We start from the raw sequence: 22370 nt of genomic DNA on the forward strand, positions 1-22370 counted from the left end.
GTCAAATCCCCGGACCATGAATATTTAATGACACACAGCAGGCACATGTAGGCTGACACACGTGTACCAACAAGCATGGCGGCAGGAATTCACATGTACACACAAAACAGCATCCACACACCCACACACAGTAAACATCCAGCACTCACACACATCTCCGTCGTCCATCGCAGATTTAAACACACACACACACACACACACACACACGCTTTGCACAGACTGTGTTCATGGGACAAACACACCTCAGTAGAAACACCTCTCTCCTGAGCTGACAGCAGCAGCCTCCTCGCCTCTCTGTCATCTGCTCTCACACCCGCATGCAACATTTCCACCTGCACATCTGTCTGTCTCTCCCAACCTGAAGCTGAAATCAAATAACCCAGTTTTACCGGCAACGTTTAACAGGAACAACCGACAAGACTGAGGCAGCTGCAGGCAGCCATCGGTTTCCGCATCCTCGCTTGTCTGCCTTCACACACATGCAGAGACGCTCTCTCTCCGTCACCGAGACGCACGGAGAGAGAAAAAGGAGAAGGCAAAAAAAAAAATGGAAAGAGAAAAAAAGGGAGCTGGGTAGAAAGGTGGCTTCTGTAGAGCTGATCAGAGGACAGCGACACAAAAGATGAGCAGGGAGGAAAACGGCGAGCAGCAGGGTAAATAACAACAATACTGGCTGAGGAGACAGACTGGATACTTCGAACTGAGGCTGAGCTCCCCCTCCCTCTTCTCTCTCTCTCTCTCTCTCTCTCTCTCTCTGTATTTGCTATGAGGATTCGCTGTATCCACTATGAGTGGAGAGAGGAGGGGTGGGGGCGGATCAGTGACGAGGGAGAGGGCAGGAATGAGGACGACTGAAGAAATAAGTAGAAGAGAAAGAAATTAAAAAAAAAAAAAAAAAGGAAAGATCCTCCTAAAAACAATAAAATGGCAGGCGGCCCAGTCGGTGGATGGATGCCCCTCCCCTCCCCTGCCTCACACCTACAGCGAGTGGGATAGAGTGAGTGAGCAGGCAGCCTGGCTGGATGGATGGAGGAGAAATTGATAGACGGAGGAGGAGGAGGAGGAGGAGCGAACGACTGGGATTGGGGATTTTGGAGGGGGGGCAGGGATGCAGGCAGCGCCTCCAGGCTCACCGGTTATGGCTAATGAAGCTGAGCTGGAGAGGAGAGGGGGGAGGAGGGGGGAGGAGGGGGATGTGGGGGGTTTTAAATGGTGTCAGAGCAGGTAGATGGGTGAGGGTGAAGAGAAAATCTCCTGAGTTACAAAGAGGAGATTCATTTTCAGGGCACCTTACTCACGACTCCTCCACAGCTGCTTTTGTTTCATCTTTCATCTCCCGCACCACGCACACACACACACACACACACACACACACACACACACCAACCCCCCCTCTGCCATCCCTCGCTTTCTCTCTGCAGCTGTACTCTCAGTCTCCAGCTCGCCTGACGCTGCTGCAGTGGTAAAGCAGAGAGAAAAGAGAGAGAGAGAGAGAGCGAGCGAGCGAGACAGTACAGGTTTGCACAGAGAGAGAGTGAGTGTGTGATAGTGGGGAAAGAGACACATCGGGGTGATCTGCAGTTTGATGGATTTACAGCTCGAGGGCCGTCACCTCATCCCACAGCGATCACACACACACAGCGCGAGTAAACACGACTCACACGCTCACACATGCAAACTGAGGAGTACGTGCACTCTCAAACACGTGTGCATGAATGAACACGCAGGCAGGTCCGCTGACTGCAGAGGTCACGCAGGGTCACGGCCTGATGCCCCCCCCCCTCCCCCTGTGAGGATGGAAATGAATGGAGGGTGGAGAGAGGGAGTGTGTGTGTGTGTGTGTGTGTGTGTGTGTGTGTGGGGGTTAGAACATGAATGAGACGAGAGGAGGGAGGGGGGAGGAGGACACAGTCGGTCTGAGTGACGTATGAGGGGGGAGAAGGAGACAGAAAAAAGGATGAATGAGGGATTCATGGCTGCGCCATCGGACTTCACCGCTTCATGACCTTTAACTTCCTGTTTCCGATTTTGTACAACAACAAATTCTGATCGAAGAGGAGGGAACAAGGGACGAAGACTTAAACGTTTAATCTATTCATTAATAAACAGCCTAAACGCGTCCTCAGGTCAGCACAGTTTGAGAAACAATGAAAAATTAAATCAAACGTTCGAGCAAACTGAAAATAACTTCACTATATTTAGATTTATTGTGATATTATTTCGCTCACAATAAATAGTAAAGTAATAGAAACGTTATTTTTATTGTGACTTTGAGACTTTTGTTCTATAAAGTCGAGGAACAGATTCAGTGTTCAGACTGATTTATTCATTCGTATCCTCCTTTGATTTGAAAATCATAAATAAATGATTCATTTGAAAGTAATATTTTAAATTATTGTATTTTACAAGTAGTAGAAAATACATTTTAAAAGATATTTCTCAGTAGAGTCAGATCTTAGCTTTTTTTTGTTTGAATTATGTAACACATAAAACAATAAATCTCTTATTATATATGAGGAAACCAGGCCACAGTGGAGAGGAAGTGCATACAGAGGGACTTTTGTGTTATGGACACACTGTGTTCAGCTCTGCAGCCTTCGGGCTGCACACCTGCTCTTTTTGCTGAAACAGACCGGGAGGTGAATCCAGGTAAAAAGCTGCAGCACTATGACAAAGAGTTCACCGCTTCGATACCCCTCACTTCCAAAGACATCAGCGTTCATAAGAAAAAAAAAAAAGGCAGACTGAAGAGGGATTTCAGAATTATATAAGAGAGAAAAACGTCTTTTTAAATATAAATGTTGAACTTCTGTGTTGCCACAAATTCAATCACGAAGAAAGCGCCTGAACACATATTAAAGTGAGAGCCCACAGACTTGACACAGATCTGTTGCTGCTGGTGAGAGAAGATTCAAAAGTGATATGGGCAAAGAAAAAAGAAACAGGTGTGTTTGACACACTTCAGTAAATACAAACTCAGTCTGGTCTTTCAACGTCTCTGCAGCTTGGTTTTTTTTGTTTCTGCCTCGTGAGGAAAGTATTTGTAAAAGAGCAGCTCCATCTAGGGAGAGTGTGGCGTTAACTACAGCTGTGGCGAGTATTCCAGCACTTCCTGTTCACCGCTGGTACGGTTGAGTTTTTGCACTTGTTTTCGATCTATTTGTCTTGGTGTGGCGTGAAGCAGCAGCAGCAGCAGCGTCGGACGCTGTGACTGACAGCAGGTCATAAATGAAAAAAAAGTACGCTTTGGATGTTGTACAACAACAAAAATGTGAAGGTCAGCATGCAGGAAGACGCAGCGTCAAAGAGCAGAACACACCCTGCAGTGTCACACACACACACGCACACACACACACACACACACACACTCACTCAGGGGAAGACTCCTCGTGCTCACCGTATCCCTACAGACAAGGCGTACCGCATAGGAACAGACAGATACTGTATACAGCTGACACACACGCTGACACACACACACGCTGACACACACACACACACACACACACACACACGCTGACACACACACACGCTGACACACACACACACACACACACACACAGATACACTCTTCCTCCTCTGAATTAGTGATGAGGAGCTGTGCTGCTGAATTATTCAGTCGAGCCAAAGAGAGAAAGTTGCTGAAACTAAACAAGGTTTTGGCCCAGAAAGAGACCCGTGATGACTCTGCAGGAGGAGCGAGCGGCTGCAGGTTCGGACCGAGGTGAGCCGTGTCACACACACACACACACACACACACACACACACACACACACACACACACACACACACACACACACACACACACACACACACACACGAGTGAAACGATTTCTATTGGTCGAGAGAAGACTGCACTTAACTCTGAGTGGAAACTATTTCATCAGTACAACAGGAGGTCACAGCGTGCACGAGAACAGTGACGCTGAGACCATAGTGAAAAACGTTATCCTGCACTTCCTCTAGAGGGCGTCGGCGAGGAGATTTCCACCCTCTCGCTTCCTCGCTCTGACATCACACTGTTGCCTCCTACCTCGTGACAGTCCTGAAGAAACCTCTGAAGTTCCCACTGGTCGTTCAGCTTGTCCAGCCACTGCTGGGCCAGCTCTCTGTTCTGGTTTCCCCTGAAAGAGTGACGGACACATTATTCAGTTTACACCTTTACACGCTCAAAAATCTGTTTTCTGACCTTCTTTGGTTTCGGACAGAAAATTCACAACATTTACATAATTTGAAATTAATGAAGGAGGACTTGATGATGAATGAAGAAAACAAAAGACAGATTGGTTGTACCTGCATTAGAGTAATTAACATAATTAAGAAATGATTTATCACACAATTACAACGTGATACATTGAAATAATGATGTTGCCCTGTGCTCATTTCTCCGCCCCCACGGGAGACAAATAAATGTCCAATCAGTTAAATTATGCAAATGTAATCGCAAACCCATATGGTTCCTCAATTGCTATTGTTGGACCCCCGACCCTCCCGACCCCCCGACCCCCCCAAACACAGAGACCCAGCAGCCCAACCTCAGCCATCACACAGATTTCATGGTCAGGTGTCAGTTTGAACAGAGGAGCTTCTGTTTCTCTGTGTTTTGTTCCTTTTTTAAACATCGGACTCTCCAGCTCTTATTCTTCTTCTTGTTTTTTATTCGCGTGTCTTTGTGTCTGAACAGCTGCAGAGTTTACTTAAACGTCGCTCAACGCACAACCAGGCGCGAGCGTGCTGATGCAGCTGGAGCTCCGTTTGAGCACATTGAAGACGTGTGAAGAGAGTGAGCTTCCAGTTTCCTTTCTGTATCCATCTATGACAACCGGTTCAACAGGTTGACCTTAAAAACATCTCACTTCTTCCTCTTTTCAGTCTGGGAAAAAGAGCAGCTTTAACTTTTCATTGATTTATTGATCAACGGTGTCGAGACGCAGAAAAGTTCCATTAATGGAAATCGTTGATTTTTCAGAGTGTGATTCATAAACAGGTTGTACAATGTAAAACTCTTTATGATAATCCTTTAATTCCTCCCGATGAATGATTTTTATAAACAGCCTGAGTTGAGTGTTTCCGTGTTTACCTGTTGGCGAGCGTGTCGATGCGTTCCTTGATGCGCTCGGAGTAGATGTTGTTCTGGCTGATCAGGCTCTCGCCGGCCTCGATCACGGCTTTGATCCTGTGCAGGTTCAGCTCCATGGTGGTGGTGAAGTCCTTGTGCTTCTTGATGGCTGCTTCCACCGTCTCCACCGTGGTGGGCAGCTCCACGTGTGCCAGCGCCGACTCCTGGATCAGGAAGAGGACGAGAGAAGGTTCAGAAACTTAAATCATGAAGAATTCAAACAGAATTTAGTGAAAAAAATTTTAAGGATTCTTTTTGGTCTTTTTTTTCTGTTGCTTTTATTTCATTTGACGGATCGGACAGCAGAGAGAGTCAGAAAACAGGGAAAGACGGAGGAGCCACATGTCGGATTCAAACCTGGTCGACTGTGGTCTGTGTACATAGGGGGGTGCACTCGCCACTAGGCTACTGGCCCCCCTTAGTCTTTTCTCCTAAACAAACCAAATTACAAGGGTGAAAAAGAAAAACAGCCATCACCTCCTGGATGATTTATTTATTGGTGTTAGCTGCTTTTATACGTCTGATATGATCGTTTATTTATTCTGGTTTGGACTGTTGGTGGAATAAAACAAATCTCGAGAAGTTTTTTTTTTCCTGCTTCATGAAATCTCAAAAATCTTTCTTTCATTTGATGGATTTTATAAATCGAGAAGTGACACATCATTTTATCATTTCTGAAAAAACAGAAGTGTGTTGATTTAATTCTGTTCAGACAGAAGATTTAGAAAAAAACACTGAACAAATGTGTAAATGTGTTTGTCCTCTGGATACAGAGAAAGACGGAGAATAAAAACGGAGGCAGAACAACAGAGAGATCTGAAACGTCTTTGATACTCATTGAAGAAGAAATGCCACCCCCGCCCTCAGGCCTGTAAGGAGAGGAGTCGGTTCCTGGTAAAGATCTGTTATCAAACACAGTGAGACGTTCTGGCCAACACACACACACACACACACACACACACACACACACACACAGACACACACACTTTGAGTCAAGGGCATCTCTGCCTGTGACATTTCCGATCAGAAAAACAAACCCTGTGCATGTGACACTGAGAGCAAACACAAACTAAAAGCCCAGCTGTGGTGTGAACTTTATGAAACGGGCTCGTCCGACCATAAATCTGCTTTAATCGTAGCAATATGACTAAATGAAGAGCTTCATTATAAAGAGGCCTTTAAGATGCTAGAAGGGAAAATCCAATTTCAAGTACTTTGAAATATGAAGAGGGAGTCCTAATCCAGCAGAGGTCGAACGACTACTTAAAAAAAGGTGCTGCTGGTCTTTAACTGCTTTACACACACAACGGGATCTTTATGTAATCTAATATTTATTATAACTTTATGAAAATGTTTACCAAGTCAACTACAACATTATCTTCTGTAAATGTGAAATACTTCTATTGTTGCATCAATCAAATCTGTTTCAGATCAAAATATGATAATTAAACCAAAAAAACGGGATGTTTCTTAGAAACAACGGACAGAATTCAGAAGTCTATACAAGCCTACGTTGATATCAAACAGTTTACTATAAGTACAGTAGTACACACAGCACACACACAGCACACACACACAGCACACACACACAGCACACACACTCTCCCTCTCAGAAGGATTCCTGCAGGGTTCAGCCGGCCACACACGTTGGCCTCTGTTCAGACTTTCAGGATGTTAAGATGATTCTAACAAAGGCTTACAGGACAGACCAGCGTATAACCAAACAAAAGAAAAAGTTACATGTGCAATAATAATAATAATAAAAAATTACGAGCTCGGTAACTAAAAATCAGATCGTTCTGTTTCTCCTCGCTCATTGTGCAGTCGACATTTCTGTGTAGATTCTGTGTGCAGTATAATGCTCCCTCTGGTCCTCCACCAATAGAAACGAAGATACGATTAAAAAGAAAAAGAAAAATAAGCACAATGAAAGTCGGATTAGTCGCTGCTTCAACAGCAGCTGAGAAGCACTTAAAGCAAAAAAAACAAAAAAAAACAAACAAAAAAAAAGCCTGTAGCTGCTTTCATCCCTCTGGCATCATTTTAGAAATGTCTAAAAAGTCGGGTTATTCATATTTAGCAAATTTAAGTGATGTGGAAATACAATTTACTGGAAAGCCAGTTACACTGAGAACATGTTAATCCATCGATATAAATCAACAAAAGCTTGAGCAGCTGTCAGCAGACTCGTCTCACCTGGTTGTTGAGGAAAGACTCGGCCTGTTTTACATCTCGAAGGAACAGATGGAAAATATGCGCCTGGACCAGAACCTCTCTCCGGCTCTCCCACATCTCCAGAAGTTTGTTCCAGCCCACGTCCAGCTTCTGGAGCCACTGCTGCAGGGCGGCCTGCGGGAGAGGAGCCTCCTCTGACTCCAGCAGCTCGTTCATGGCCTGCAGCCGCTCGTAGTCCTCTTCGTACCTGCACAGAAAAATCCACAGCTTCAAATCAGTCTCTGCAGTGCAGAGGTGTGGGGACACGTCAGGGACGCGTGTCTCAGATCCATCCGTCACCCACCGTCCGATCTCCTCCTTCAGGGCAGCATGTTTGTTGATGAGTTTCTCCGCCTCCTCCAGGTCATTGGGCAGCTGGTCGGAGGCAGCAGAGGTCTGCGTCTGGACCAACCAGGTGAGGAACGAGTCCAGGTCCTGTTAGGACGGGGGAAAGAACTTAGATTATGTTTTTGTTTTTGTCTTTTGTTAGGAGAAGGATTAAAACATTAAAACTATCTATACAAGTTTTTTCAGATTCATAATTTGATTCTTGTGAAATTTTAGGCGGTAAAAATGTTCATTTTCTGTCTAACATCCCGAAAGATTCAAACTTTCTCAAACTTGTTTATAAAACGCTGAAAGAACAACGCCACCATCACCCCCCTGCACGCCGTCAGCTGTGTACCTGTATGAAGCTCTGCAGCCTGCTCGCCACCATCAGGGAGTCTTCACAGCCCTGCAGGGTGCGCTTCAGCTCCTCCCACTCCACACTGATGCCATCAAATGGAACCAGAACCTCCATGGCCCGGCTTCCGTGGACGGTCGCCAGATGCTCCGCCTCTTCCTACACGTTCAGGTGAGAACAGGGAAAGAAATTAGAGACACCACAGTCACACTGGAAACAGCGTTTGATTACTCGTCCCATCACGTCCCCGACCTGTAGATGGAGGAGTTTGGGCTCCAGAACAGACAGCGCTCCCTCCATGGTGGTGAGGCGTCTCTGCAGAGCCAGCACTCCTCCCAGGTCGCTGCCCATGTACTGAGTGGCATCGATGGCTTTTCTTTTGTCCTGGATCTGGGACTTGATCTCAGCGCACTCCAGCAGGTAGTTCTGCAGGCGCAGCATCGAGTCCAGCTGATCTTTCTTCTGCTCAACCAGCTCCACGATGCAGTTCCACCTGGTGAGACGTAAAAAAGGCAGGACAGAGTCACGCTGTGAGAGGGGGATGAAGAGAGCAGGAAGTGCTTCTGTGAGGGCGTTTAATACCGCTAATTATTCAGTAAGTATGTAGACTCAGTGTTTACTATTAGAAGTCATGTGATCACCGTGTTGTGAGGACCTGGAATGACCGGACGTGACCTCTTTTGTTTCACGTGAGGCCTGATGGTTTTTGAGCCCAGGCCTCAACTGTTCACCATATCGTCACGCAATATGTTCCCCTGATTCTGATCCAGACCAGCACGTCTCAATGCACCGCTGAGCAGCCAAGAATCACACACACATGTCCAAAGATGCATACACACACACACACATCCTTTGACTGTAATGAGGTAACGGCGGAGACACTGCGAGGACAGACAGAGCGCTCAGCAGGGGCCAGGTGTGTGTGTGTGCACATACGAGGAACGGGACTCTGGTGAACTTTACTCTCTGTGCACAAGAAATAAAGAATGAATGTTGAACTTTTAAAGAAGCCTGAAGTCGTCGTGGAGATATTGGAGGTTGTGTACGTGGCTGTGTGGGGCGAGCTGATTTAAGTCATTACATTCGTTAAAATAAAATAAAATACATGTTTTTTTATATTGTGTCGAAGCCGACGCAACGTGGAAGCCAGAAATGTCTTTGTGCTTTATGAAGAAGGAATATTCCTCCACTAGATCAGAACATTCAGTCCCACCAGTGTTTCTCTGCAGCCAATCAAAAAGGTTCAATTAATACTTAACAATCATCTGTGTTTGAATGTGAAGCTTGCAGAGACACAGATCTTTAAACGATGCTTCACATTTCTCACTCACAGAGAAGTGTTTCTGTTGTGAGCTCCTTTTTTATTTTTGCTCTCTGTCGGTCACGTCCGAACGGAGGCAGCCAGAACAGATGGCCACCCTGAGACCGACGCCACGCGCCAAGGTCACAAGACTCACGGACACCCGACCGTCACGGGCTCCGCTGCCAGACATGACGGTGGTCAGTGAATATTAGTGAGACGCGTATCAGGAGGGCCGACCTGGCTGGACATCAGCGTAAAATCAACATGTCGGCCAAACACAAAGCTCCCTCCTCTCCTCTTCCTCGCTGCAGAAAGTAGGACACATCACACTGCTCTCTGGATGCAGGACACTTTCATTTTATATGGAAACAAACATGAAGGTTGTCACGCAGTAAATCCCACACTCTCTTTAAGTGTTGAGTGCATTGCTCATCAGCACTTTGGCAGCAGCTGTCACTGCTTCCTGGCTCATTAAGACTCCTGTTGTTACTGATCAGGTGACCAAACTCCCACTTAATAATAAGGTACCGGGTGTTCATTCATAAACTCTATTATTGTCTATATATGGTCAGAACTGCGACAGACTTCCTGTAATGTCGGTTGTATTTTGCTTCCTGTATTTTTTGCTCTTTGAGTGAAACGCCGTGTTTGAAAAGCACGATACAAGTAAACGTAGGTCACTCAGTAGGATCGGTAGCGGAAGCATGCGAGTGTTTAATGTGGTTGTTGTTTTAATTGTTGTCAGTAGAAGCACAGTGTTGAAGCTGTGTTTTTTTTTTTTTTCAAACCTGGAGTTGAGGTGGTCCTGACATCCTCGGACTTCCGTAGAAGAAGGATGACATCCATCCAGGAGCTGCTGAACTATCTGGTTCACGTCCAGGATCCTGCCCATCAGGCTGTTCATCTCCTGGTCCAGACTCTCAAACCTAGAACAAAGTGCATTGTGGGAAATGAAGGGACATAACATGAACCATCTGGTGTGTCGTGTTTAAAATCTCTTCCTCGTTTCTCCTCACCGATGTGACACCACCTCCACGTCCTCCAGCTTCTCTGGGATCTCCATCTTGTCCAGCCACTGCTCCTTTTCATCTATCCACAGCTCGCAGGAGTTGACCTCACTGAACATGCGGTAGACTGCGAGGGCATCATGGAGCCACTGCTGTCTGAGCACCGCCACCTCAACCACCTCAGTGTAGAGCTGCTCCACCTCTCCCATCCGCACCTGCGACTCCTGCAGGTCGGAGAGAGATGACGACACGCAGACACGGAGAGGTAAGGTGGAGTTGGACAAAGAAAACATCTTATACTGAAATGTAAAACATCCATTTCCTGTTCATGCTACCCACCTCCTGTTCACGGTATCGCAGAGGCAGCGCCACCATGTGTTTGCGCAGTGCCACCACATGCAAGCGGTGTTTGTCGATGGCCTCGCTGACCCCTCTGTGCTTCTTCAGCAGCGACTGGGTGGAGTACTCGTCGTGTCCGAAGTCTTCGCTGGAGACCAGGCGGTAAGCGTCCTGCAGCCAGGCCACCAGGTCGTCGGTCTCAGTCGAGAACTGGAAAAAGTTTAGCGCCTCCTGCAGGTGGCTAAGACGCTGCGCAGCCTGGTCCTCCAGACTCTTCCACTCGGTCTTCACCTCCATGATGCGCTCCTGGATCCCTGCCATGGCGAAACTCTGCTCACTCAAGATCTGCTTTCCTTGCTTCATGGTGTTCTGGAGTAGAGAGGGGTTAACGTCGTTGCACAGAGGTCAAGACTTTAGAGTTCAGGATAGAATAGTCCTTTTTATGGATTCATTTTCATTTTTATCTAACTTGCCTAGTTCAAAAAAAAAAGATTGATTGTGATTTTGATTGTTCAGAAGATGTTAAACATTTGATGAATACATCTCTACTGAAAACAAGCAGGGTGATTATGGTTTAACTATCAGACGCACCTGAAGCAGCGAGCGATGAGCCAGCAGCTCTCCTGCCAGCGTCTTGTGTTTTTGCAGTAACTTCAACACGCTGCTCAGGTCCTTCCCGTAACCCTGAGCTCCCAGGATGGAGCTCTTCTCCCTGATCCAGGCCTCCGACTCCTCCAGCTCCTAACAGGTGACAGAAACAAACGATCATTTCTCCACGAACACAGATGAATAAAGTATGAGAGATTTATTGATCGATTCGTATGGGCGCTCTAACGTCATTTAGTGTTTTTTTTTTTATTTCAATGGAAGTCGGGAACCAAAAACTTTAAATGTATGTCGTTGTTCCTAAAGGCAACAATCATACAACGGATGGAAAATCAACAGTGGGGTGGATTTAAGTTCAAATCTTTCTTATTAACTCATCTCTTTATTTATTGTCCTGATTTAATCCTTGTCTCTGATTTGTTTTATTCTTGTGTTTGTTAAACAATACAATACAGTTTAACTCACTTTTTTTTTACTGACTTACCGTACCACCAATCTGTTTCATGTTGTAATATCGTTTTGTTGCAAACTTACAGAAACGTTGATCTGATCTATTCGAGCGGTCCTACCTGAAAGAAGGCCCACAGCTGTCTCGACTCTTCAAGCTCTGAGCGTCTTTTGTCTGCCAGTTGTTTCAGCTCCTCCAAACAGGAGGACACGTGGTTGACACGGTTACAGATCACCTGTGGGTCACACGGTTGGTACCCTGGAAGATAAAAGGTTCATTACCATGAAGAACACAAGGATAAAGCCTTAAAGATTTAATCTCTTTTTCTAATTCATTGAATGTGTTTTTTGACATCGACAAAACTAAACATGACACACGTGTGTAAACCTCATACCCTCTATTGTTGTGAATTTGAGGGCGGCGGCGTTGAGTATCTCGACCCTGTCGGCCTGCACGCCTATGTCGGCCTCCTGCAAGCTGTGTTTCTGCAGAAGGTCGTCCACCTCCAGGAGGTGCTTCCCAAAGTCCTTGGACAGCAGCTGGACCTGGGATGGAGCCGGAGATGGCAGGACAAGATTTGCAACTCATATTATTTCTCTTTTCATCCTCCTTCTTTTTCTTTCAGTTGCAAGTACACATGCACTCTTTCTCCTTTGAATATCTGGATCTCTGATTTCCATTTTTCAAAGTGTGTTTCCCTCCACTTCTACTTCTGATTTCCTGACTCTACTGAACGACTGTACGAAAGGATTGTCTCTCTTCTCTTACGAGCCTTCATTACCTGTGTGTCCTCCATCCAGTCGATCATGTAGACCATGTCCTGAAAAGTCTTCTGCAGAGCCAGGTTCTTCTCCAGCCTGGTCCTCCTTCCAGCCACCAGCTCCTTCAGCAGACTCCACTGGCCCAGGATGTTCTCCTTTCGTGCCAGGATCCGTCGTATGTCGTAGTATCCTTCCGACTCCATCTCTGCGCTCAGTTCAACCACCACCCCTATTCGTTCTTCATAAGAAGCGATGTCCGCCTCGATGGCCTCGTGTTTCTTCATCGCCGCCTCAACTGCTGGAAGGTCGTAGCCGAAATTGTCCTGTGGGCAGAGAAAAAGAAAACGGCGTGTAAATGTCTGAATCTGATGGAGAATATCTGAAGCAAAAGAACAAACACGGCTGAAACCTAAAGTGATCTTGGAATATTTTAACTATTGAACCACTTTAAATGAAAACAGAGTAGAATTAAAACAGTCGTAACCTTTGTAAGTGTTGGGCTATAAAACAAACAAAGGTGTGATTGTGATGGGGCTGAAATACGACAAACACGTTCACGTCGTTTTAAATCCGAGATGCGTACCTGCGAAACGAGTCTCTGGTTCTCATTGAGCCACGCTTGCCTCATGGTAGTTTTGTGGTCAAAGCACTGAGCCAGCAGCTCCAGCTTCTCCTGACGAATCAGCTCCTTACGCAGAGCCACACCCCTCTCATGCTCCGCCTTTTCCAGCCTCTCCCAGGCCTGCGTGAAAAATAAAAGCCTGTTCATTAAAGTCACTCAATAGCAACGTAAACAGAGGACAGAACAGTAAAGGGGTTAATGGAGTTATACAACATGAATGGGTGAATTAGAGCACAGAGCTGGTGCACGCATGACCTTGTTGATGTCGGAGATGAGCTTCCCGTCATGAGGCACGTAGGGTTTCTGGTTGTTGGCTCTGAGTTTGCTTTGGATGGTGAAGAGAAGGACCTCAAGATTCCCCTTCTCCTGAAACCTGAGCGAGGAACACAACAAACGTTATCCATCCATTTATCCATCCATCCATCCATCCATCCATCTATCCATCCATCCATGCATCCATCTCACTCTCAGACGTACTTGATGGGCTTCTCGATGGTGCAGTACGTTGTGAAGGCCTGAAGCTGCTGCTGCACTCCCGTCAGCGAGTTGGCAAACTTCTGGTTGCTGATGACCGCGATGGTCTTCTCTATCCAGTCCAACAGGTCCGACGCCAGAGCCTCGTAGCGGTTCACAATCTTCTCCGCCTCGATGCAATTGTCGAGTACCTGAAGATACCACATAGACGTGGCACAAGGTTGTGAACGCATTTGGAGGAGCGATGGGATCATGAGCGGAGGAAGGGTGATGCATTCGTCATGTGATCTGGCTTACTAACAGTAACGCTGGACTTTTCATGTACATGGAGTTTCACTGTGCTTAAGCTGCAGAAAGGTTTTTTTTTTTAAATTATTATTTATTTTTTTTACCTTGCCAACCCTCTTGCCCTCCACAATAAGAGCCTTCATTTTGGAGAAGTAATGGTAGTAGGAGACCACATAGGTAATGATGGACTTTTCATCTGGGTTCTCTGTGTTCACATCTGCACAACAAGGTGGTGGGAGACAGAGAGAAGACCACGGAGGAGTTGACTTAAGTTTGAGCAACACAGTAAGTATTAACCTCAGTGGTTTAAAAAAATAAAATAAAAAAATTGGTTTTATAACGCCATCATGCGCGTTATGTAATCTGAGTGAACATGCTCACCTTCGGGGTCCAGGAGCTTGGTGAGGCCCAGGTGCTGCTCAGCGATGTTGAAGGCTTGCTGGAGGTTGTGGGTTGCATTGGACCGCGTGAGCTTGTGGAACTCTATTAGGTCGGGTCTGTCGGGCACAAAGTGGTCACATGTCATGTTCGCATGGCTCTACTCCTAACACTGCTCTGTGGGTCAAATGTCTTCAAGCCAACTCTGTGGGTTTATTTAAATCAATTTATGTTTCAATAACAATGGAAGAAGGAGGAGAAGAAGGAGGAGAAGAAGAAGAAGAAGAAGAAGAAGAAGAAGAAGAAGAAGAAGAAGAAGAAGAAGAAGAAGAAGAAGAAGAAGAAGAAGAAGAAGAAGAAGAAGAAGAAGAAGAAGAAGAAGAAGAAGAAGAAGAAGAAGAAGAAGAAGAAGAAGAAGAAGAAGAAGAAGAAGAAGAAGAAGAAGAAGAAGAAGAAGAAGAAGAAGAAGAAGAAGAAGAAGAAGAAGAAGAAGAAGAAGAAGAAGAAGAAGAATGGTTATTAAACTTCTATTGCAGAAGTCGAAACTAAAAAAAGAACAAAATCCATACAACCTTTTTTTTTTTTTTACCTGTTGTTGTAAACTTAAAATTTCTCAGTGCTGAAATGTAAGGTGTGTGAATAAATAGTTCCTACCTGTGTCTGTGAATGAGGGCGTTGAAGGCGAGGCCGTCTCTCCAGCAGGTGGTGAAATTTTGGATGTTGACCTCAGGGTACCTGTGACACGAAAGACTCTACAGTCACGTCATCTGCACACCAACAGGTGGCGTCAGACTCACAGCAACACACCATGGTGGCTCACTGAATCCATGACAGTTTGAATCCTGTGTTATTTGTGTGACTTCTTCTCACCCTGCGGTCTTCATCTGGCACCAGAGCAGCAGGGCATCCTTTGCAGAGCGAGTTTCTCTGTTGTCCTCCGTTGCGATTTTGATCACCTGGATCTGAACATGAACGCAGCAAAACGACACTTTGTGAGAGAAACCACGGCAGAGACCTTTAACCTTCAGTTTCAGTTTGGGATCATGCAGTCTGATGCTTCTCTTCTTGTAATATACCCGACCCTCACTGAACACTGCGTCTACTTATTCTAGTTTAGAAAACACAAGTCTGTAGAAATGATACAGTCTCTAAAGTATCAGTGTGATTTTCCGCATGGTAAATAAACGACACGTTCACACACTGATGTCTGAGGCTGCTGTGTAAACTAAGCCCGTTCACACACATTCACACCGTCTACACAGCGGGAGCAACTTGGGGTTTAAGTGTGTTGCCCGAGGGCACATCGGACATGTAGCTGCAGGAGGAACGAAGGCCCGACCTTCCAGGAGAGAGACGACCGCCTTGGCACAGCCGTTTATTCAAGAGCAAGCAAAAGGACGAGATGTTGTTCTCCCGACACCCCGAGCATGGTGACATTTAAGAACATGTAACATATAGACCTATAAATACACACACACACACACACACACACACACACACACACACACACACACGCGCACACACACACACACAGGCGCTTAAGATTTAGAGCCATCACTACGCCTGATTATAGACGACAGTGACGGGCAGACCGTTCAACTGATCACATCACAGTGACATGAGCCGAGGTAATTAGAGACATCACAGCCGGAGATCAGCTGCTGTGATGTCAGTGTGCACGCACACACACACACACACACACACACACACACACACACACACACACACACACACACACACACACACACACACCTTCATCAGTGATGACGTAGTGAATATGAACTAAATTAATATATTTCACTTCACTTTCGTACAACCACATTCACACACAAACAACACGAGGACACGACTGAAGTCTTTTCTAACAAACAGCCTTTCAGTAAAAAAAGTCCCCATCAATGACCATCAATCCTCTCTCTCTCTCTCTCCCTCTCTCTCTCTCCCTCTCTCTGTCTCTCTCTCTCTCTCCCTCTCTCTCTGTCTCTCTCTCTCTCTCTCTCTCCCTCTCTCTCTCCCTCTCTCTGTCTCTCTCTCTCTCTCCCTCTCTCTCTCTCCCTCTCTCTGTCTCTCTCTCTCTCTCTCTGTCTCTCTCTCTCTCTCCCTCTCTCTCTGTCTCTCTAACTCTCTCTCTGTCTCTCTCTCTCTCTCCCCCCCTCTCTCTCCCTCTCCTCCCTCTCTCTCCCCCCCTCTCTCTCCCCCCCCTCTCTCCCTCTGTCTCCCCCCTCTCTCTCTCCCTCTCTCTCCCCCCCCCTCTCTCTCCCCCCTCTCTCTCTCTCTCCCTCTCTCTCCCTCTCTCTCTCTCTCCCTCTCTCTCCCCCCTCTCTCTCTCTCTCTCTCTCCCCCCCTCTCTCTCTCTCTGCCTTTGTGCAGTCACTGCAGTGGTTTCTACCTGCTGACTGGACAAAGTAAACTCTCTTTCAGAGGAAGGTTTGAAAGAGGGGAAACAAAGGGGGAAAGATGAGTTGAAGCTACATGATCCTCAGACGTCTCTGCTGACTTCAATGTGACTGCATCACTCACCTGATAAACTTTCATTTGAAAAGGAGGTGAACTTGTCTCACTTCTTTCAGAATGACTCTCTCTCTCGCTCTCTCTCTGGTCAGTCACACACACACACACACACACACACACACACACACACACACACACACAGGCCATCGACTGCTGGCTCTTCAGAGAGGGAAAGCAGGACTGAAGCTCGTTCAGAATAAACGCTGAAATCTGACTTTGGACAAACAAATCTCAGGATGTGTTGTTTCTAATGAAACTCCAGGATCCACTCTTCAACAACAGAAGAGTCTATTATTAAATCTTTCCAACATTAACACTGAATCTATCGAGTCAGTGAGTCATACTGTATTACACACTCGCTACATCAGCTCTGTTTGCCTCACGCGCCCGGCTCGCTGAGGGTCACTCGACATGTTACAACCTCAGTCTGCTAGCGGTGCTGTTTAGTGTGCTTTAGTGGGAGGTAGCGAGGCCGAGCATGACAAAGAACGAGCCCCAGGAGAGGGCAGCTCGGCGACTGTGCGCCGTGAATGTTACAGTTGTAAATAACGCTAAACGCAGCAGTTTGTGCTGAAGCCACACTGTCGCACTGAAGCGTAATAAAGAGGAGCCGTGGGCTTCTTACCGGACGGACACGGCAGGATGTGATCCTGCATCACTGCTGCTCAGGCCTCACGTGTGTGAGCGTGTCGGGGTTTCTTTCACAGCAGCAGGTACATGTGAAGGAGGTCAGTGTTTAGATGTGAGCGTGGCCGGAGAGACGGGCTGAGAAAGTGAGTGCAGGGAGGGTTTGTGTGTGTGTGTGTGTGTGTGTGTGTTGTTGCAAAGTGGACGGGAAGGCGACTGCAGAGCACTGAGTGACATTCAGGATTCATCCACCAAACACTGCTGTCGCTGTCGCACACTGATGATGCGGCAGCTGATCCACGCAGGAGCACACGGCAACGAGCCGCTGCCACTCAGAGAGAAGCTCAGACTGAAGCTTCTGTGTCACACAGGAGGAATGCAGTCTTTTAAATCCAGACCAGGATTTAAGTTTAGCTGATTCTCGAGCTCAGCTCTCAGAGGCCTGTCGTGTTATTTGTTGTTAAAGATGGACTCTGCCATCAGTCAACAAGGAAAACAAAAACAATCTGGTACGCCTTTCAGTCTCCGCTCCTCCTGAAGCTGAACAAGTGAAGAATCGTCACATTCATTCTTCTATAAATCAAACACAGGACAGATCTGACAGTCTCACAGGTTAGCGCTGAATGCTAACAAACAAAGAAGCTTCTGGAAGTGTTAGCAGTGCGGTGTTCTTTACTACACAACAACCAACACAGGAGCGGACAGTTCTCACACACAGGCGCCGTGGACGTGCGTTAGTGGAGAGAGAGTGCGCACCAACAGTGGTTGGGTGGTTCAGTGCCTTGCTCAAGGGCAACCCAAGTCACTCCAGGCTGAGCTGCTTTTGCATTTTTTTGCCTCCACATGTTCGTCTGTCCTCCTCACTGCCTGTTTTTTCAACCTCGGCTTCAGGCTCTTCTCCCGTCCTGTTCGTCTTCACACTTTTTACTTCACTCATGTTTCGTTGTTCAGCCCTTCGGTCCACTGTTGATTTATAAATACACTGAAAACTGATGAGTCAGGTGTTGTTAGCTCAATGAAACGTTTTGCTTGTCTCTGTTTCTAAAGTGCAAAAGCACGCCTCCTTTTAAACACGCACACTTTAAAACATCAGTACTTATCAACAGGATAGTCGTGTCACTAAAAGAGGGATTTTTAACCATCGTTCGTGGCCCACATGACCTTTAACCTCTGCTGCTTTTTACCTGGAAGCGCAGGATGATTGTCCAGATAAGGCCAAGGGTGAGGCGGTGGTTTCCATCCACGATGTCATGTGACCCGACGTTCTCCAGGTGAACCCTCTGCTCTTTAAGGAACTGCAGGGCTTTATCAACGTTCTCCAGGCAGTGGATACGCATACGCCCCCGCGTCGGCCTCGGCTGGTGGAAACAGACGTGTTTGTTACCAATACTGCCATCGAAGCGGCTCTGATAAAAGTCCTGCAAGAAGCTCCATGTGGCATTAACATCATCCTTAAACAGAGGTCACTTTGAAATCACGAGTTTGTATCTTAATCACCATTCAACAGAAGACATGATTTGAATGTTTTTGGAAATAGCAGAGGAAGCTGTGTGTGTGTGTGTGTGTGTGTGTGTGTGTGTGTGTGTGTGTGTGTGCCCACCAGGAGCTCTCCACTGAGGACCTCCAGGAGTCTGGTGAGCATGTATCCATCCTTCAGGTCGTTGTATAAGTCAGATATACGGCAGGAAACTCTGGACAGATGGGAGTTAACCCACTTGGTGAAAGTCTTCTTCTGCACCGCATCTCGTTCATCTGAGCGAAACACAAGGACTCGGATTTTAAACTCAAGAAAAGAAACAATCTGGTTCTTAAGGATAAACACGTATTTCTCTCGAAGAGTCGAATGAAATCCAAAATGATCCAAGAGATCAGAGGAGCAGAATAGCTTTACACCATTTTACAGTTCAAACACGTTTTTTTTTTCTTCCCAATTTTAAACTCGAAACATTTTCAGCCAATGAGAGTGTGTTCTTAGTCGAGATGTGAGTAAGCATGGACTCATGTAAGACCTCTGACCTGCCAAGGCCTTAATGCGGGAACACTCAAACAGTTTGGAGCTGGTACACTCAGTTTCCCAGAACCCGGAGCCGATTGGTCGGTTGTTGTTGTTGAGCTGGCGCTGGGCTTCGGCGTTGTCCAGGTCTGGGGAGGCATTAGCCATCGCGCCCGACGCCCTACACAACAGACAGAGGGAAGAAACAGATGTTTACTGGCACCCAGGTCAAAGGCCGGTTGATGAATCAAAAGGAAGCATGTATTTACTGCTGTGTGACACTTTTTATAAGGAGTGTTGAAAATGCACAAATATGCCAGATGAATTCATGTACAACCTGCAGTCCATAAATAACTTTGTTTTGATCTGCTCGTGAATGATGCAGCCTCTGTCCTTGTCATCAGCGCGTTTTTAGAAAAAGAGAAGCTCAAAATAAAACATCTCTGATGATTCACAGAATGGTGGGAGACAAAGAGTAAAAGTAAAAAAAATCTCTCCTGTCGCCGACATCAACAACAGCTGAAAGCTTGAGGATAAAAATAATTTTCAAACCTTCAACCAGAGATCACGGCGTCCAGGATGAGACGAGAAAAAAGTTCATCATCATCAAAAAAAAAAAAAAAAAATCGGTTTAGTTTTCTGTCGCGCTCATTTTAGGACCTGATATCTTATCATAAGCACTGAACCACAAATTCCCCCCTCGGGGATTAATAAAGTATATAATATAAAAAAATAAATAAAAGAAGACGAGGCCAAACATCCCATCACTAAAAGCTGGCGCTCACTGTCTCAGCGGGGAACTCTTCAAAAACAGACATGAGGCTTCTTTTCTGATGAGTTTATGTTGAACACATAAGATGTTGGTCAGTCTGAAGAGATGGACCAAAAACATCTGAGTGAACGCCGCGCTGCTCGCCGTTTGAGTTTTCCTCCCCCATCGCTCTTTGTTTTATCACATGATGGATGGAGGAGAAAGAGCAGATGAGCCCACAGGACAAAAAAAAACACCATTTGATGTTCTCCCCCCCCCCCTCACCTGCTTCCTCACATGCGTCTGCTTATATCACAGTTTGACTGAGTAACGATTCTCTGACTGATCACTGATTGGCTGCTGAGGATTTCAGCTGCCTCGTTATGAGTACGCTGGAGTTTCTCCGTCATCTTCTGCTCCAAACATTTCAACGTAAAATCTCTCCTTTCCCCCCCCTTTCCCTTCTCTTCCCCTGTCCTCTCTTTTCCTCGGCGCTGCAAAGAAAAAGTCCAGGCTCACGGCCGTCACTAAACCTAAACCAGTGGAAAACAATGTCGCCATATCGAGTAAATGTCAGAGTGGCCTGCAAGACACGGAGAGGAGGGGTAGCTGTGCACTTAGCTGTCCTCTCAGGAGAGGATAACAGCAAGACGTTTCAGTACTTTGAATCTAAAGATGAAGAGAGAGAGAGAGAGAGAGAGAGAGAGAGAGAGAGAGAGAGAGAGAGGCTGCACAAGACCCCAACAGCCCACCCCGAATATTTTCATTTAAAGGTGAACTGAATAACTCAAATGCAAGTTTTTAACAGTGCTGTGCATTCAGTGAGGCGTTGGGGTCAACCCGGGGTCACATAAGAAGAAGAGTGTTCGACATCTGATCGAACAACAGACAGTGTTATTATAAAAGAACCGCTAACACTGTGTTTGTGTGTCCTCTGTTCTCCTTAACCTCAACACCTGGTGCCTTTCAATCAATCACACTGGGTGTGTGTGTGTGTGTGTGTGTGTGTGTGTGTGTGTGTGTGTGTGTGTGTGTGTGTGTGTGTGCGTGTGTGTGTTTTATCACCTTTAATCTAAAAATCAGACCCAGCTGTGAAGGAATCAGACAGCCCCAAGCAAGAGAGTGGACTCAACACTGTCTGACACACACACACACACACACACACACACACACACACACACACACACACACACACACACACACACACACACACACACACACACACACACACACACACACACACACACACACACACACACACACACACACACACACACACACACACACACACACACACACACACACACACACACACACACACTGATAAAAACACTCCTGGCCATCCATTTTCTGCTCTATAAGTAAGAGCAGCAGCAGTGAGAAGCGTCATGATCAGGCTCCGGAGAGGCTGAGCGAAGCCTGCAGGACGTTTCAGAAGAGGGCGATGAAAAACAAAAGACCACGACCTCACGCTCAGCACGAACAGATTTTAGAGTCCAAACGTAAACGTGCATGTTCCAACATCTAAATCTCATCGACACAGAAGTCATTGTAATGTTAAGAAGAGGTGGCGTCAGGGATATAAATGACTTTCTTTGAGGCCTTGAAAGGTGTTAAAAATACACTGCTGTGTAATTCTGCTGCTTTTGATACTCAGGATGAAAGCTGCACATTATTTCAGGCTGTGATTCTATGTGGTCAGGTGTTCATGACTACAAAGTGACTCATCAGTAAATGCCTCTGATAGCTGCCAGGATCCGAACCTGTCGTAAAAAGGGGGAGGGGGGAACTATATGATTAGTTAAATGTTGTGTCTGGATGATTTTGTGCGTTCTCAGCTCCTGATATGACGTTTGTCCAGGACTCCACGGGGTCACGGCGTCACAGCGTGTCAGTCAGCGGAGGACAGGAAGTCTACACTTAGGATCAAACGTTTAGACAGCAGCAGGCTCACTGATCTCTCCATGGAGCAGGACTGACCTGTGTGTGTGCGTGTGTGTGTGTGTGTGTGTGTGTGTGTGTGTGTAGTCATAAACCAGTATTCATCCAAACAAAGAACGATACAAAAAAAGGAAATGTTACACGTAAACATTTATTTGTAGTGGGGATTTACTGCGTCGTTTGTGAGACGTGAACAGCTTGATTAAAAAAACGATAATCAACTCTGTTTTAATTTCTGAATTAAAAGTTGTGTGGCTCTCGGCTCTGATGTGACAATGTGTTTGTCTTGAGATTAAAACACACGAC

General features: G+C 46.3%; 1 protein-coding gene across 4 annotated transcripts in view; it reads right to left on the bottom strand.

Annotated features, from left to right (window-relative positions):
- sptbn4b (spectrin, beta, non-erythrocytic 4b) overlaps window positions 1–19557 on the bottom strand; it is a 45755-nt gene extending 26198 nt beyond the window's left edge. For all 4 annotated transcript variants that reach the window (XM_079353651.1, XM_079353650.1, XM_079353649.1 and 1 more), the window contains exons 1-23: window positions 19396–19557; window positions 18980–19131; window positions 18564–18737; window positions 15112–15203; window positions 14896–14976; window positions 14245–14360; window positions 13968–14080; window positions 13579–13766; window positions 13357–13474; window positions 13063–13221; window positions 12500–12802; window positions 12113–12263; window positions 11840–11976; window positions 11256–11405; window positions 10665–11033; window positions 10335–10549; window positions 10107–10244; window positions 8268–8508; window positions 8016–8174; window positions 7635–7765; window positions 7313–7538; window positions 5078–5280; window positions 4031–4121 (exon numbers count right to left, since the gene is read on the bottom strand). In XM_079353651.1, the coding sequence (XP_079209777.1) occupies window positions 4031–4121; window positions 5078–5280; window positions 7313–7538; window positions 7635–7765; window positions 8016–8174; window positions 8268–8508; window positions 10107–10244; window positions 10335–10549; window positions 10665–11033; window positions 11256–11405; window positions 11840–11976; window positions 12113–12263; window positions 12500–12802; window positions 13063–13221; window positions 13357–13474; window positions 13579–13766; window positions 13968–14080; window positions 14245–14360; window positions 14896–14976; window positions 15112–15203; window positions 18564–18737; window positions 18980–19131; window positions 19396–19540 (3852 nt within the window). In that variant the 5' untranslated portion in view covers window positions 19541–19557. The remainder of the gene's footprint in view (window positions 1–4030; window positions 4122–5077; window positions 5281–7312; window positions 7539–7634; window positions 7766–8015; window positions 8175–8267; window positions 8509–10106; window positions 10245–10334; window positions 10550–10664; window positions 11034–11255; window positions 11406–11839; window positions 11977–12112; window positions 12264–12499; window positions 12803–13062; window positions 13222–13356; window positions 13475–13578; window positions 13767–13967; window positions 14081–14244; window positions 14361–14895; window positions 14977–15111; window positions 15204–18563; window positions 18738–18979; window positions 19132–19395) is intronic.
- Window positions 19558–22370: the final 2813 nt, after the last annotated feature.

The sequence above is a fragment of the Symphodus melops genome (genome assembly GCF_947650265.1).
Source record: "Symphodus melops genome assembly, chromosome: 10".
NCBI classification, from domain to species: Eukaryota; Metazoa; Chordata; class Actinopteri; order Labriformes; family Labridae; genus Symphodus; species Symphodus melops.